This window comes from Hippocampus zosterae, chromosome 11, assembly GCF_025434085.1.
Source record: "Hippocampus zosterae strain Florida chromosome 11, ASM2543408v3, whole genome shotgun sequence".
Taxonomy (NCBI): Eukaryota; Metazoa; Chordata; class Actinopteri; order Syngnathiformes; family Syngnathidae; genus Hippocampus; species Hippocampus zosterae.
In genome coordinates, this window is record NC_067461.1 from 9958597 (window position 1) to 9973498 (window position 14902).

A 14902-nucleotide genomic window follows, 5' to 3' on the forward strand; every position below is an offset into this window, starting at 1 on the left:
TTCGTCATTGAAGCATGTCGCCTTTGCTGTCACTTCCACTATAGTACAATACACTGTTCAAAGTGTGAGTGTTTGGTCTTGTTATACTGTATTTCTCTGATCGCCAAAATGATCGCCACATCGTCCGTCTTGCCTTCTGTTAAGATTGCTCGTGTTTCCTTGGGCACAATGGTTTCTCAAAATCATATTAGAGGTACAAGATGCAGCCAGAGAGGCAAACCAAAAGAAATGTACAGTATTACAATAAGTTCAGAGGGACAGATTTAACAAATGTGAAAAATCTAAACACCATCTTTAATGTTAGACTGACGGTATGTACTGAACGGAAACCTAAAAACTGCAAACTGAGTACAAGATGTTTGTTCAGTTGGGAGGAGGGGAAAACGTTCCATTTTCAAACATTGGCTCTCGGCTACATTCCTAATATGTCCCGAAGAACCAAAGACAATAAATACGCTTAAGATAAACTACGCAACGGTGAATATAATAAAGCCGGGCCGTTATGATCATTCGTTATTGCAGTCAAGTATGCGCATTCATGTGCACAATAAAATGTTAATCTGTGTCTAAATCCGAAGTATTTTTTACGGCATATATTTCTTAATTGTCTATACGAAGTCAAACAAGATGCAAGATGCGAAATTTGTCCGTTTATGTCTTGGTTTTCTACCATGGCTAATGTGGATGTGAACTATCTTGAAGGTTGAAGGGCATTTGTGCTATTGGTCGGTCAGGTCTGGTTTTGACTGGTTTAAACTAGTCGAGTGAACATGCGCACTGGGTGTAAACAGGAAGAATTGTTGGGGGGGAAACGGCAAATCCACCAGAGTCGAGCGAACGCGCGGATTATACACAAAAATGTATTGTGGTTCATTTTATATTAACATTAAGAATTTGTTTTGTCCAATTGAATAAGATTACGATTAAATTAGTTGCGAAACAGGTACGGCTATTCGACTGTTCCTGGAAGGCACTGTTAAACCCAGCAACGCCAGACCTGCCGTCTGACGCGATTGGCTTGCTCGGCATTCCGTGAAAAAAAACAGCGCTTTTCCTGGGTTGTTTTTATTCTTTTCCGAGGATTTTCTACCATAAAATGGTTCAAAAAGAAAAGACGCTGGAGAGGACACCGGTGGAATCCGAACCGAACCCCAGCCCAGTCTCGGGAGAGGCTTGTGCCGCTGGTCCCGGCCTGCTGGAAGAGTCCGTTGGAATCAGTGTGGAAACGACGGGCCACCGAAAATTCATCAGTGGAGTGGTAGAAGGTACTTTGTGTGAAGTGCAGTCGTGCAATAAATAGGTTAATCGACTTCTGTACTGAACATGCGTTTCATCGTATAGTGTGTCTGAGAAAATGTTTCTATTTATGTCGTTGAACAGCACCCAGCAGTCTTAACAATCACCATTACCCATTTCCAGGTCTTTTTGACATTTCTTTTGGCTCGGTCGTTGTTCTTCCCAACACATGTTCACTGAATTAAAAATGATTTTAATATAAACATTAGCCCATTCTTTGATCGCATGTCAGGTCTCCATGTGTTTAGCAAACGATTGAAAAGCAGACTAATCACTGCATGAAAAGTGTATGGTTTGTTGTTGCAGGTTTTTATGGACGGCCATGGACAATGGAACAGAGGAAAGAGTTGTTTCGGAGGTAGAAATATGTCATCCTGCTTACTTTAATCGTGTTTGTGCATTCATTCTAATTGTTGCCATCACTGTTTCACAGACAACAGAAATGGGGACTGAATACGTACCTTTATGCCCCGAAAGATGACTACAAACACAGAATGTTCTGGAGGGAGTTGTACTCAGTAGAGGAAGCAGGTGACCTTTGAGAACAGATGAGGAAATAATTTATACTTGTTACTTAAGTGTACATGACACATGGCCATCTGTATTAAGTGTTTTCTTTTTTTTTCTTTCCTCCAATTAACTCCCAGAACAACTTATGACGCTAATTGGAGCAGCCAAAGAGTATGGCATCGAGTTCATCTATGCCATTTCTCCCGGACTTGACATCACTTTCTCCAATCAGAAAGAGGTCATAGCACTCAAGAGGAAATTGGACCAGGTATTGCAACATGTTTTGACAAAAACAATCCAAGGTTTCTGTTAAAAACAATACAACACTCCTTATGAACAAGATATTAAAATTTGCCTCACTCTTGCACTTTACACACGATTTTTGGGGCATCCAAGTGTAAGTGGTGACCATCCACTTCATCGTGTATATACTGCTGCAGTTCAAAATCGAAACAGTGTGGCAGGTCCTATGGCAGCCTGCAAGCTGGGTATTTGCTGTTGCGACACTCAAATTCAAATAATGTTTCATTTGGGCCCAGCGCTGCTTTGAAGGCACACACAGACGACACATCCTATCGGAGAGTTTGTGATGTTGTGATTTCTGGGTGACAGCAGCAAGAGATTTTGGTGAAGTTGTACAAAGGTTGTGAAGGAAATGGATGTGGTGACCGAGTTTGCTGTGCTTTTTGGACACAAGACAAATGACACAGTGTGACAGGGTAAAAAAAAGGCACAGTGATGGACTGAGATCTCTGTCATCTTGATGTACTGGATAGAAACGTGTGACTTAAGCATGGTCATCAATAAAAACAAAATTAAATTAAAATTAGCCACAACTGCACCTCTATTGCTTCTCCTCTTTGTAAGCAAAGTCAGGGATTGCTGATGTAACTATTTAACATCCAAACCAGTGGGAAAAGACAAGACTACTCCCTGTTCAGTAGCTTAGCAACCAGTGCCAAATATGGACACACTTGGGCCGGGCTTTTAGAACACCGGATGATCTCTTACGGCACACTAATGTGCCGCGAAACAGTTGTTTGGGGTCATTGCGCTAATGTAATGGGCTGAAACTCAACACGCAAATGTGACAAGCTAGCAGGAAGCTAATGTTGTAGTTGACAGCTGCACTTGGAACTACTTCTTGGCAGACAGTGCATATAGATGGGCTCAAATACACAGGAGAGCCAAATCAAAGTTACATAAGTAACCACAAAGTTACCGGTACTCTTAATGCTGCTTGAGATGTGGTATTGTGAGGTTTATTTAAGACATTCTTTTCCTGAACATGGGTGGCTTTTGGTCAAACTACACTTTCTAGGCATTTGAGGTCCCACTTTATGCATGTTATTAACAAGCTCTTATCTCTGTTAATAAGGTGACACACTTTGGTTGCAAGTCATTTGCCTTACTTTTTGACGACATCGACCACAACATGTGCCCTGCCGACAAGGAGGTGTTCAGCTCGTTTGCACACGCTCAGGTGTCCATCACGAATGAAATCTACCAGTACCTTGGAGAGCCTGAAACCTTCTTGTTCTGTCCCACAGGTATAATTTTAACGATCTGCAATTTCATGTTAATCTCTTTTAGCCTCATTATTGATTTGCTTGATCAATGTCCTTATTTGCAGAGTACTGTGGGACCTTCTGCTACCCGAATGTCTCTCAGTCTCCCTACCTTCACACAGTTGGAGAGAAGCTGTTGCCTGGCATCGATATTCTCTGGACAGGCATGTGTGACACACTTTCTGGAAAGAATTATTCCCACAGATTTTTGAAGCTGACACTCACAAGGCTTGTCTGCTCACAGGACCCAAAGTGGTGTCCAAAGACATCACAGTGGAGTCGATAGAAGAAGTGTCTAAGATTTTAAGAAGAGCCCCTGTGATCTGGGACAACATTCACGCCAATGACTATGACCAGAAGAGGCTCTTCTTGGGTCCTTACAAGGGCCGCTCCACAGAACTCATCCCCAGACTGAAGGGCGTCCTCACCAACCCCAACTGCGAGTTTGAGTCCAACTTCGTTGCTATCCACACTCTGGCCACCTGGTATAAGTCGAACATGAACGGGGTCCGCAAGGATGTGGTCATGAGTACGTCAGATCTATTTCAGAAAATGTCTGCTTTACAATGGACCGTCGTTAAAGTGTTACAATCCTCTTGCTTCTTATCAGCTGACGGCGAGGACAGCACAGTTTCCATCCAGATTAAGTTGGAGAATGAGGGCAGTGATGAAGAACTGGAGACAGATATGTTGTACAGCCCCCAGCTTGCTCTGAAACTGGCTCTCACCGAGTGGCTTGGAGACTTTGTTGTGCCTCATCAATACAATAGTAAGAAAACTGGTCGAACATTTGCTTCCCTTCCTGGTCTACCGTAGTGCCATAACCAACATGGTTTCATTATCCCTCCTAGGCCGACAGGTGCCCCAGAGCGGTGCCAAAAGTGCAGTCATCGATGTGTCCTCCATGGCCCCTCCCACACTTTGCTCAGATACCACGGTGACAACTGTGTTCCAGCAGCCTATCATGTCTCCGGCCATGCCGCCTCAATTACTGGAACCTCACCTCATGGCAAAAACACCGGAGCAGGAAGAGGAGGTAGTGCTTTGATTCTGCTTCAAAAAACAATGCTACTATATTCCCTCAAATAGTAGCCTCCGCTGTAGAAGCCTCACCCATATTAGTTTACCCGGTGCCTTGTCCACTTGAATAAATAATTGCCTCTGGTCAAATACCTGTGTTGACTGCTTTTCGGAAGTGAGCACTAGCTCCAGTTAAGTAAATAAATGCATTCATCCACCACTATATGAGGAAGTATAGTATTTACATTAAAAATGTCTTTTATTTATTTATTTTTTCGCGGAATAATGCTAATATTCTGTCCATGGAGGTGGAGAAGAAGGATTCTGATGAGGAGCCCATGGAGATGGTGGTGGAGAAGCAGGAGGAGCCGGATGTAGAGGAGAGCACAGAGCCGAAACCTGAGGGCCGAGTCTTGGCTGACAAGATGGCGGAAGATCTGAAGCCCATGGATACAGACAAGGAGAGCTTGGCAGAGTCCAAGTCTTCTGAAGAGTCCATACAGGAGGATCCTGGGAACGATATTGCACCCATGCAGACTGACGATCAACTCAAACAGGTGCCACAGACAGGTTTTGAGCACTTCACAATCCTTATTATATATATTGCTTATTGTATACATTGATGTGCTCCCCTCTTATCCTAAACAGTTTCTGACCTTTGCTTTGTTCCCCACAGGATGTATTTGTGCCAGGTCCCAATGAGAAGCCGCTGTTCGCCGTGGAGCCGCTCTCCATTGAGGACCTGTGCCTCCTAGCGGAACTCTTCTACCTGCCTTACGAGCATGGCCCCAAGGCCATGCAGATGTTGAAAGAGTTCAACTGGCTGAGAGCCAACAGCAGCGTTGTCAGTGTCAACCGCAAGATGAAAGAAGACGAGAAGGTTGGTAATTTCTTTGGAAATGTGTCAGTTTGTTGAACCCCAAAGTGAAAAGTTGCTGGTGCTGTGAAACAAAATGGTGGATATGTGCTACCCGTAATGTCCATCGGGTGGTGTAGCATCAACTAGAGATGAAGTGGACTTAGACCACAAAGCCTTCAATTTTGAATTTTGGCATGAATTGGAGCTATTTTGTCCTGCAGGTTGCAGAATGGCAGTTGAGAGCAGAGAAGTTTGAGGACATGTGCTGCTCGGTCATTCAGATGTTCACACGTCTGTCCAATTCGGCCAACCGCACTATCCTGTATGACCTCTACCCTTACATCTGGGACATCAAGAGCATCATTTCCATGGTCAAGTCCTTTGTCCAGTGGCTAGGTGTGTATAAGTGGAACCACACTGGTCTTTTGTTTCAAGCAACTGGATTAACTTGGTCATCAAACCTCAGCAGGCATATTTGCATCATTCATTCATATACATCAAAGGGCTGTAGCTTATTCTCAGTCCACTTCACGGATCGCATTGTTCATGAACCAAAAAAGTAACTAAAGAACATGGCCACTCTGAATAAGGGTTGTACGGCCCTTCTAATTTTTAATTGTTAGTATTTTCAAGCTAATTTAAGATGCAGCGCAAAAGCAGTTTCTCATTTTACTTTTTTCTTTAAATCTGACTAAATGCTGGTTGTGCCCTAGCATATCCCTGATGTACTGAACAAATCCAAATCAAATCTCAGTGGCAAATGACCCTATCAAGGGCTACTGCTGCTTGCTGTGTATCCAGTATCATCATGACTGCACTCCCACACGGAGCCACTCACTTCCATCTCTGCCTGTGGAGATGGGCACTTGTGGGGCATCCCCTTCCTCCACGCCCTAGCGCGCATGCGAGCTTGGACAGCAAGTTGATTCACTGACTATGGAAGGCCATTCTGGTGCATAAAAAAAGTCATACACCTGTATTTTTTTCAAAAAGTCTGCTTCAAAGAGGAGACATGTAATGAGGCTAATTTGTTACTTAAAAGTCTGGAACAGGGTGAATTCCATCCTTTTGCCCCACCACCTCTACCAAAATGTTATATTTCCTCAGTGGCATTTGTTTACCTAATCGTATAGCTTTCAAGACCTCTTAAGGGGCAAAACATTTATTGGGGGGGACTTATTTGTGTAAACATTTTTACAAGGAATTATTATAAATATCAATACAAATTCTTATATAATTAGATATTGTTTTCTAATGAATAATCATGTTCAATTAAAATATGGTTCCTCATGATACCGTGTCATAATAAATATACTGTATACAATCGTATATGTACTGTATATATCATAAATAATATATGTATCATTGCAGCTTCTGTCGTTGACCGTTTCTTTAAACTGATGGCTTTAGTTTTACAGATTGCCTTATCGGCTGTGTGGGACGGTGTTTTTGGTAAAGATATCCACCGCTACACGTCATTCATCATAGTGAAAAAAAAGGACAACATGGAGACTGACCAATTGTATTAATTTATGAAAGAATGTGAGCTTCACCATATTGCACAGGTGTCAAACTCAGGTCCTGGAGGGCCGCTGTCCTGCGTGTTTTCCAAGTCTCCCTGTTGTAACACACCTGATTCAAATGAACAGGTTCAATGTCAGACTTGCGCAGAGCTTTCTGATGATTTGAATCAAGTGGGTTGCAACAAGGAGACTTGGAAAACACGCAGGACAGCGGCCCTCCAGGACCTGAGTTTGACACCTATGCCATATTGAGTGGTAGAAAAAAATGCATCAGAAGTGCACTTATAGGTGTGCGTGTAGTGAAGACTCCGTTAGTTCCACCAACAGTTCAAGCTAAATTTAGCCCTAACCTGACATTCTAAGCTTGTCTCTCAGTCGAGATGCGTGACTTACCAAGCTACCTCGACACCAATTACGACATTATGTTCCTGTTTAGACGGGGGGCTTGCGCGACATATTAGACCAGGCATGTCCAGCTCTGGTCCTGGAGGGACACTGTCCTGCCTGTTTTCCATCTCTCTGGGCTGCAACACACCTGATTCAGATGATAAGCTCAGCAGCCAGCTCTGAAGCAGCATTAGAACAATCCTGATTATTTGAATCGGGTGTGTTGCTCCTGGGAAAGCTGGAAAACAGGCAGGACAGCGGCCCTTGAGGACCGACTTTAGACACCCCTGCCTTAGACCATATCAGAAAGAGCACAAAACCGGCATTCGGTGAGTTTTTCAGCAGTTGGCTCGGGATAGGTTACGCAAAAAAAAATACATTTGAATTTGTAAATCGCGAACATGCAGATGATGACTCAATTTATGGTACAGCGTTTTTTTTTTTAATTCAAATGGGCAACACCCCCAGTGATTCATCAAAGCAAAGCATCTATTAGGGTTGAGGCCACTGTTGAAGGAAATACAATATTTTGTCTACATGTAACTACTGGTATGTCAGATGGTCCACCTTGTTTCAGTTGATTAACAACGATTGGCTTGAACATGAATGTGTGTTGTCAGTGGACTGAAGCACCAGCATGGCCTGGAGGTTACTCCGTGTAACCCAGTTTCATTTACAGGTTTCTGTCCTAAATGGTAAAGCTGAGGACTCCAGTACACAGCAGGCAGCAAACCCACGCTAGCAAAACCACAATTTGAAGGCTGAGTGCCGCATTGTCATGTGCACAATTGACTCCCCATCTCGTCAACATGCTGCAAGCTGTGCAGCCGGCACTTAGTCGCCCTGTTTTGTTTTTGTTTTTTATTTTGGTACTGAGTGCCACTATTAATAATGATCTTCTACTGTTTTCTCCCTTCACCATGTACAGATGGAAGAATCCACAGTACAAGTTTCTACTGCTATTGGATCGACAATGGCCGATGTATGTGCAGTGCAGGCGAAACGGATTCATGCCTTTTTCTTGAATGCGACTGATAATTATGATAGATTAATTGGAGGAAAGGAGGCTGTCCCACCCCCGGAGGAAGTCACATTTTTGCGCAGCGATTTTGAACTTTGAGTGTTAACTCCCAAATGTTCTTTTTTCTGGCAGCTTCTCTAACTTGTGCTTTTCTTTTGGGTTTGTTTCTGTCAGTAGGCTTGTAGAAGTGGCTCAGACCAGCCAGATGCACCTACTCAAGGGAATTTACCCTTTGCTTCCAAAGTTAACCCTCATGCTTGATCATACCCTTCCGTATATGTAGTTCTGATCGTTATGCTTGTCAGATTGGACTCTGCTAAGGCTGCATGATGTCTTTAATTTTATTATGTGGGTGAAAGCAGTAAGAGATGCTTTTTCTCCATTCTGGGTCTTTCGATAGTATTAAGTTGAAGCAATTTCAGCGTTCCTCCTCGTGGGTGCATCCGCTTGCTGTGTCAGAAGTGCTTCATGATACTTTTTGTGAAGCCGTTCTCGGGTTCACGCAGTTGCGTTCCACTTGTCTGCTCATGCAACAGAGCCCCTCTTCAAACTGCTCACAAACATTGGAGCAGGGTCTTCACGGTTCCTTTTTTGTTGTTGTTTTTTTTAAAACACGCTGTCGCCATATTATAGTTCATAATCTGGTCTGCCCCTTTAATTTTATTGTTTTGGAATGGTAAGCAGACGGGACCGGTGCGTTGTAGGGCCTCAGGGGTCGGCGTGGTTTGATGAGTCGCGCTCCCCACTCATGTGACAAGGCAGATGAGTTGAGAAGAGAATGTGACTTCACACCGGGTGCTGAGATCCGCGGGGGCGACGGCAGCTGAAGCTTATATACAATATACTATGCTGTTTAGTCTCGTGGCAAGGAAATTTAGCTTTATCTAAATTTGGGGGCGCGTGCGAGATGTATTCCACGTCATTCACGTTGTCTAGGCCTGCACAATGTTTCCACTTTGCTGCCTTGGAGTTGAGGCTGCTCGTATCGTAGTCACGTAAGCTTTAGTTGCTTGAGCCCCCTTTCAGCCTAAACGAATCCAAAAGAGGCGCTATCGTTTATATTCAATGCTTGAATTCCGATTGAATTGTGCTTTTAGAAACGGATAACCGCCCTTCCTTCCTCTCCGCAATTTCCCCCCCGTTTGCGAGAGCCCCATGCTTTGGTAACACTCTCCGCTTGGCTCTGCTCCTAACAGGGTGTCGTAGTCAATCCTCAGCACAATTCCCTAAAGGAGACCAAGAACCGTGGGCCTTTAGGGGAGGTCTAGCAGGAGAGTTCCAGGTATCTAATGCACTGAATTTGCCGCAATCAAATGGAAAAGAAAAAGTGTTGTAAGCAGACAATGGTCAATGTGTGCCAGTATGAAGGGATTTGGTATGTCAAGGTGTGCTGATTGTTAAATGGTGTGGAAGTCAACCCCCTTCACTTCTCCTGAGGTTTTTTTTCGGAGAGGGGTTGGCAGTGGGTGGTTAATTTATTGCCTTGACAGTCATTTTAAACTTGCTCCTGCAAGGTGAGCTTACAGTCGAAACTTTTATCCATTTGGATTTCTTTCAGCAACTGCCCAAGGAGATGCTGCCCTTCCCTTAGCACAGGCGGCGCATGCGAGCACAGCAAGCGTTTTTACTTTTCTTTTCATGACATCTCATTTCTTTGCAGGAAGCGCACAAATTCCCACGCCAGTTCTTTGCGAGCGCCCGCGCAAGCATCGCAGCGCAAGCGAGTTCGCGTGCACATTTGCACTGGGGGAGAAAACTCCAGGATAAAACTGAACTGTCCGGGCTAGAGTAACCTCTCCATCTTTGGGAGAGGAATGAAACTCCCAATGGCAACTGACATATAATTGACTGACTCTCCTAGCTCAAATCTGACCTATGTTTTTCCCCCTGGAGTTCTCTTGGCGCAAGCTTCATTATTTTTTTTCTCAACAGGAGGGTTGCGCAGCGAAATATTGCGATGACTTACACACGGGAAAGGGAGCATCTCCTTCAGCAAGTAAAACCTTGGTCAGACCAAATACCACCCTTGTTTTGTTTTGCTGTATATGCAAAGCAAACGCAAATGCGCTTGTTTGTCGCGCTGTGCTCCAAAAGTAACATTGACATTGCGCTGATGTTTGCTCCGGTGGCCCACTGTCAGATCAACAAGGAGCTGATTTTTTTTTAATCATCATATTTCTATATTTTGACCTATTTTCTTGAGCGCTTGGCTTAATCTTACACGTCCTCTTGGTTTAACAGTGGTTTCACTGTAGCAAATGCATAGCAAGGTGGTTGGCCAAAGCACCAAAGCCTTCCTCACTCTCCCACTCAAGGAAACTGAACCAGTGTCTTTTGACATCCACAGAGATTGTTGCCAATAGATGGGGCAAACGATCTTTTCTACCAGCCTCCGCCCTCACTGCCTACCTCCAAAATCTATTCAATAAGGCCCTACTTTGCCAAAGACGAGGTGAGGTGTTTTTAAATTGTATGCATGCATGCAAAATATATTTTGCTGTTACAGTACTTGCATTCCCTGCTGAACACTATCACAGGTTTCTCTCCTATTTTAATTGTATTTATTTATTTATTTTTTCATTTCAGGCTTCGGTGTATAAAATTTGTAAAGAAATGTACTATGAAGGAATGGAGGATGCACCTTCCTCAGAGCAGGAATCTGACCTCATCGGTGACAAGTGAGACTAATTTCTATTTGAGACGCACATTACAATTGCTGGATTGAAGAACAGGACCAGAGGCTGGAATCGTCTGCTTGGATTTAAGTGCTAATATCGGAGATTTTGGATGTGCACCGATATAATCCGATGATGATGTTTTTGGGGCCCATATTGGATCGGGACACACCTAGTTTTGTGCTAACATTGATTGTTTGAAGCATCTCATAATTCCTTCTAGCTTGACTAAGGCCCCAGTTGCAGTTGATGACAAGCAGCCGTAATGCCTTTGTGCTAAAATATAGGTGGGGTGTTGTTTTGGTGAGGAGCAGTTACATTTTCATTTTATTCCCCCGTCGATTGACGATGACCATCTTTACTTTATTGCATGGTATATTGAATACCATGGAAATGTTTTTGTACCATTCTCCTGATACCTTTGAACATTGAGATCCTTCTGCTGCTATGGAAACTAATCCGAAGAAAGATGAAACCAGAAACATGCCAGGAAAAGCCTGTTCAAATTAATTATTACTTCTGCTGTAAAAGGATTTTAGGAAATGGGTCAAATTATCTGTTTTTTTTGTTGTTGTTTTTTTAAATCACGAGCTTGGTATTTCAGCTGAGATCCGTATGTTGATTTTCTAAATCTGCTGTAGAAATCAGTCCAGGATAGCATGCATTTTCCTTCATTACCTTGTCACCATTTTAATGCTTTGACTTGTGTTATGACAGGTTGGTTGGAGGTCTTCTGTCTTTGAGCCCGGACTACGGCTTTGTGCTGGAGGATGATGAAGGCATCTGCGGCTACGCTTTGGGCACAGTGGACGTAAAGCCCTTTATCAAGAAATGCGAGATGAGCTGGATTCCTTTTATGCAAGAGAAGTACCTCAAACCTGATGGTCAAAAGGACCTCACGGAGGCTGAGGTAACTCCCACTCTCCCCACTTTGTTGTCATCATGCTTCTGTGACCGTGCTCAGTTTGCTGTCCGTTTCTCCGTAGAAAATGATTTTGAGTTTCCATGAGGAAGAGGAGGGTCTTCCGGAATCGTTCCTGTCCAACTTCCCCTCGCTCATCAAGGTTGACATTCATGCAAAGGTCACTGATCCCAGTGTGGCCAAAAGCATGATGGGATGTCTGTTGTCTTCCCTTAAGGCTAACGGTAGGTGGCAGCCATGATCACTGCTCTAGCCACGGCATTTACTACTCAAAAAGTTATTGCTTGTGGACTTTTGGACTATTTCTCACGATGAACCAAAAGTGTGCTTTAATCTTTGCCCTGTAAGCTATATTTAATCTTCTCCAAACTGTTTGAATGCACATGTCTGACTGTTTAGTGTTTCGGCACAACTTTAGGTATTGTCTAACAGGAGTTTGATCGGTGAATCAACCAATGGCTTTTCTGGTTCAGTTACGATTGGAATTTAAATGTTCTATCATGACATCGTGGGACCTAAGCCACACTCACCTGATGAACAGTACCTCGCAATTGCTAGGCATTAACAGGAAGTTCTCAGTGGGAAGTTGCTACTGAGCTTCCAATGTAACAGCTGTCATCAGCAGGTCGCAAAACAGAGATTTGAAGAGTCACAAAAAGACATAAACGTGAACAAACTGCTGCAAATTTTGCCAGTAAATTTGAGATGCTTTAGCGCTTTTTTTGCCCCTTTTATTTTATGTATTTATTTTTGATAACGTGGCTCCTGTGCCTTTTGTCTGCCATGTCCAGGCTCCCAGGGTGCTTTCTGCAAGGTTCGCCAGACTGACAAGAGAATGTTGGACTTCTATAGTAAGCTGGGATGCTTTGAGGTGGCCAAGATGGAGGGCTTTCCCAAAGATGTCATCATAATGGGGCGAAGCTTATGAGCTTATAATGTTCAAATGACAGACTGAGCAAGAGAGAGGGCAACCCGCGATCACAGAACATTCATGAGAAACAACTTTCATGATGGTTTAAAAGCCTTATGACTGCCTGTGCTCGCAGAGACACATGTTGTTGTTGTTGTTATATATATTTTTTTTAGTCCTGCTCCCTTAGGATGATTGCAAGCCAACAAGGCCAAGGTGTGATCAGTGGAGATGAGCCAGCATGGAAGAGTGACAGTGCACTTGTCCAATCCGGAGGCCCAACACTCGTACACCTCCAGGAGGAAGGAAATTGTTTTGTTTTTTGCTGCCTTTATTCCTCCAGCGGCCATTAGATGCAAATGACCGACACACCTTCGCCCAAAGTCTCTGTACCGCAAACACACACAGAGCTGTGAAATGAGGGTAGCGTGTATATTCGGACACAGTTCCCAATGTCACATTCTCGCTGCTTCATTGTCACGCCACGATTGTTCAACGGATTACTATTTTTTTTTTCCTCATACAAGTGGCACTGAGTGGCAACACATGCACAATTTGAATTCACAAGATCATCGGACACCAGAATGGATCTTTAAGGAGGTCTTTTGAAGCAATAGTGAATTTATGGGCAATGCTGTGCTTTTTTTCCCCTGTCCCTCCTGAACATAATGCCTTTTGGTTTGGTTTGGTTTTTTGCCTTTGAGTGTTTAGCATTCTAACAGAACTCTTCTGTCTTCTGTCACCACCTTCTAAAGATGATACAAGAAGGCGTGGTTAATTTATGTCTCAGATTACCTCGGTTTATGAAAAATGACACATTAGCTTATGTTATGGAGTTCTTTTCGCTATGGAATTCTTTTTCCTATGCGGGGCCAATTCACGTTTTATCAAGTCCTCCAAGGGCCATCGTACATTTGTGGCAGAATACAATGCAACAGAAAACGCAAATGTTTTGGGCGGTTTGTCTGAGGTTCTATTTGTTTCTACAATTGCATAGTAGGCAAGATCCAAAGTTATATGTTGCTCTACCCCTGTTCTTAAGTATCAAATTTACCACAGGACCAAAAATCTGTAAAATTCCAACCGCCCCCTTTGTTTTAAGAGAAAAAAAATCATGCACGGTGTTTTACATTGGATGACTGCTCAGTTCCTTCCCAACCACTTCATCAGCATCCGGTGTCTACATCAGCAAGTAATCTGAGCGGCAGGATATTCATTCTGTGACATAATTATTTTCCTCTCCGGATTTTGTTCCTTTTTAGCGCTGTCATTTTAGCATGAATGCCTTTGTTGCACTGGACCCCTATGATCGCTCCAGTTATTCATCCTGTCACCGAAGTGGCACTTTTTTTTCTATTTCATGTTGAATGGTTTGCCTTCAGATGGGGTTCCCACATTTCTTGTAAAAACCTAAATAGTGAACAATCAAGCACTTTGGTTTAAAAAAAAAAAACATCTGTTGATCTTAAGGCTGTCATGGAGGTTCTTTCGGGTAGCCTCATTTCAAGACACGATAAGAAAGACGCATGCGACTTGTCTCTGTGAACGTGAAACTGTAGACAGGTGTTAAACATTAAGTGTTATTATTTTGCATACCTTTACTGAGTCGGTGTCAAGCATTCTGTTTGGCCTGAAGGAAAATATTGTGTTACCTTTGCTGTCCCTTTGCTCAACAGGTACTCCCAGGAACTCATTTCAGATATGAACGTAGGATGTACTTCACGCTTATCACATGGTTTTGTCTTCACAGGGACGGGCTGTGACTGAGTTAAAGGGCTGCTCATATTGTATTGTAAATAATGCAAGTTTAGGGGCAGTTTACATGTAAAATTTGTATGTAAGATTAATAAACTTGAAAATAAATAGAACCTTCCAAATGATTATGTTGTGTGTTTCAAAAGTATTGGGTTTAAAAATGTTTAATGTTCCTTTCAATGCAACATTTCACATAGGCACCATTTTGTTCATGTCCAAATTGTTTGACTGTCTCGAGTCGAGTAACGGCGGCCCATTGAGCGACACGACGCTTGTGACTAAGTATCCACTTCTTGCATTTACGGTGTCACTCTGTCCCCGTGGAAATTGTAACCCTGCGAAACAATCCACGTTTTCAATAAATGTACCTCGATCTGATTACATGTTTTTGTAACTGTAACGGAATGCCGTAACGTGTAGATTTTTTTTTACTACTTCTAAATACGAACTTTGTAC

The 14902-nt window shown here is 43.2% G+C and overlaps 1 protein-coding gene across 2 annotated transcripts; it reads left to right on the forward strand.

The window, feature by feature from the left end:
- The first annotated feature begins 761 nt into the window (after positions 1-761).
- oga (O-GlcNAcase) lies at positions 762-14571 on the forward strand. 2 transcript variants are annotated; one of them, XM_052080390.1, is made up of 19 exons: positions 762-1265; positions 1603-1654; positions 1730-1827; positions 1944-2074; positions 3185-3356; positions 3440-3538; positions 3619-3903; positions 3985-4143; positions 4226-4410; positions 4703-4951; positions 5071-5274; positions 5475-5649; positions 8092-8145; positions 9381-9466; positions 10532-10636; positions 10771-10862; positions 11577-11769; positions 11846-12005; positions 12573-14571. In XM_052080390.1, the coding sequence occupies exons 1-19, from the start codon at positions 1097-1099 to the stop codon at positions 12707-12709; spliced, it is 2805 nt and encodes a 934-aa protein (XP_051936350.1). In that variant the 5' UTR covers positions 762-1096; the 3' UTR covers positions 12710-14571. The 2 variants fall into 2 exon arrangements, with proteins under 2 accessions (XP_051936350.1, XP_051936351.1); XM_052080391.1 differs by lacking the exon at positions 8092-8145.
- Positions 14572-14902: the final 331 nt, after the last annotated feature.

What these genes read in the sequence shown, in the direction of transcription:
- oga (XM_052080390.1), top strand. Translation starts at nt 1,097, where the DNA reads ATGGTTCAAAAAGAAAAGACGCTGGAGAGGACACCGGTGGAATCCGAA. An exon ending in CTTCTTGTTCTGTCCCACAG is followed by an intron (nt 3,357 to 3,439) that starts GTATAATTTTAA and finishes CCTTATTTGCAG; the next exon opens with AGTACTGTGGGACCTTCTGC. An exon ending in AGGACCTCACGGAGGCTGAG is followed by an intron (nt 11,770 to 11,845) that starts GTAACTCCCACT and finishes GTTTCTCCGTAG; the next exon opens with AAAATGATTTTGAGTTTCCA.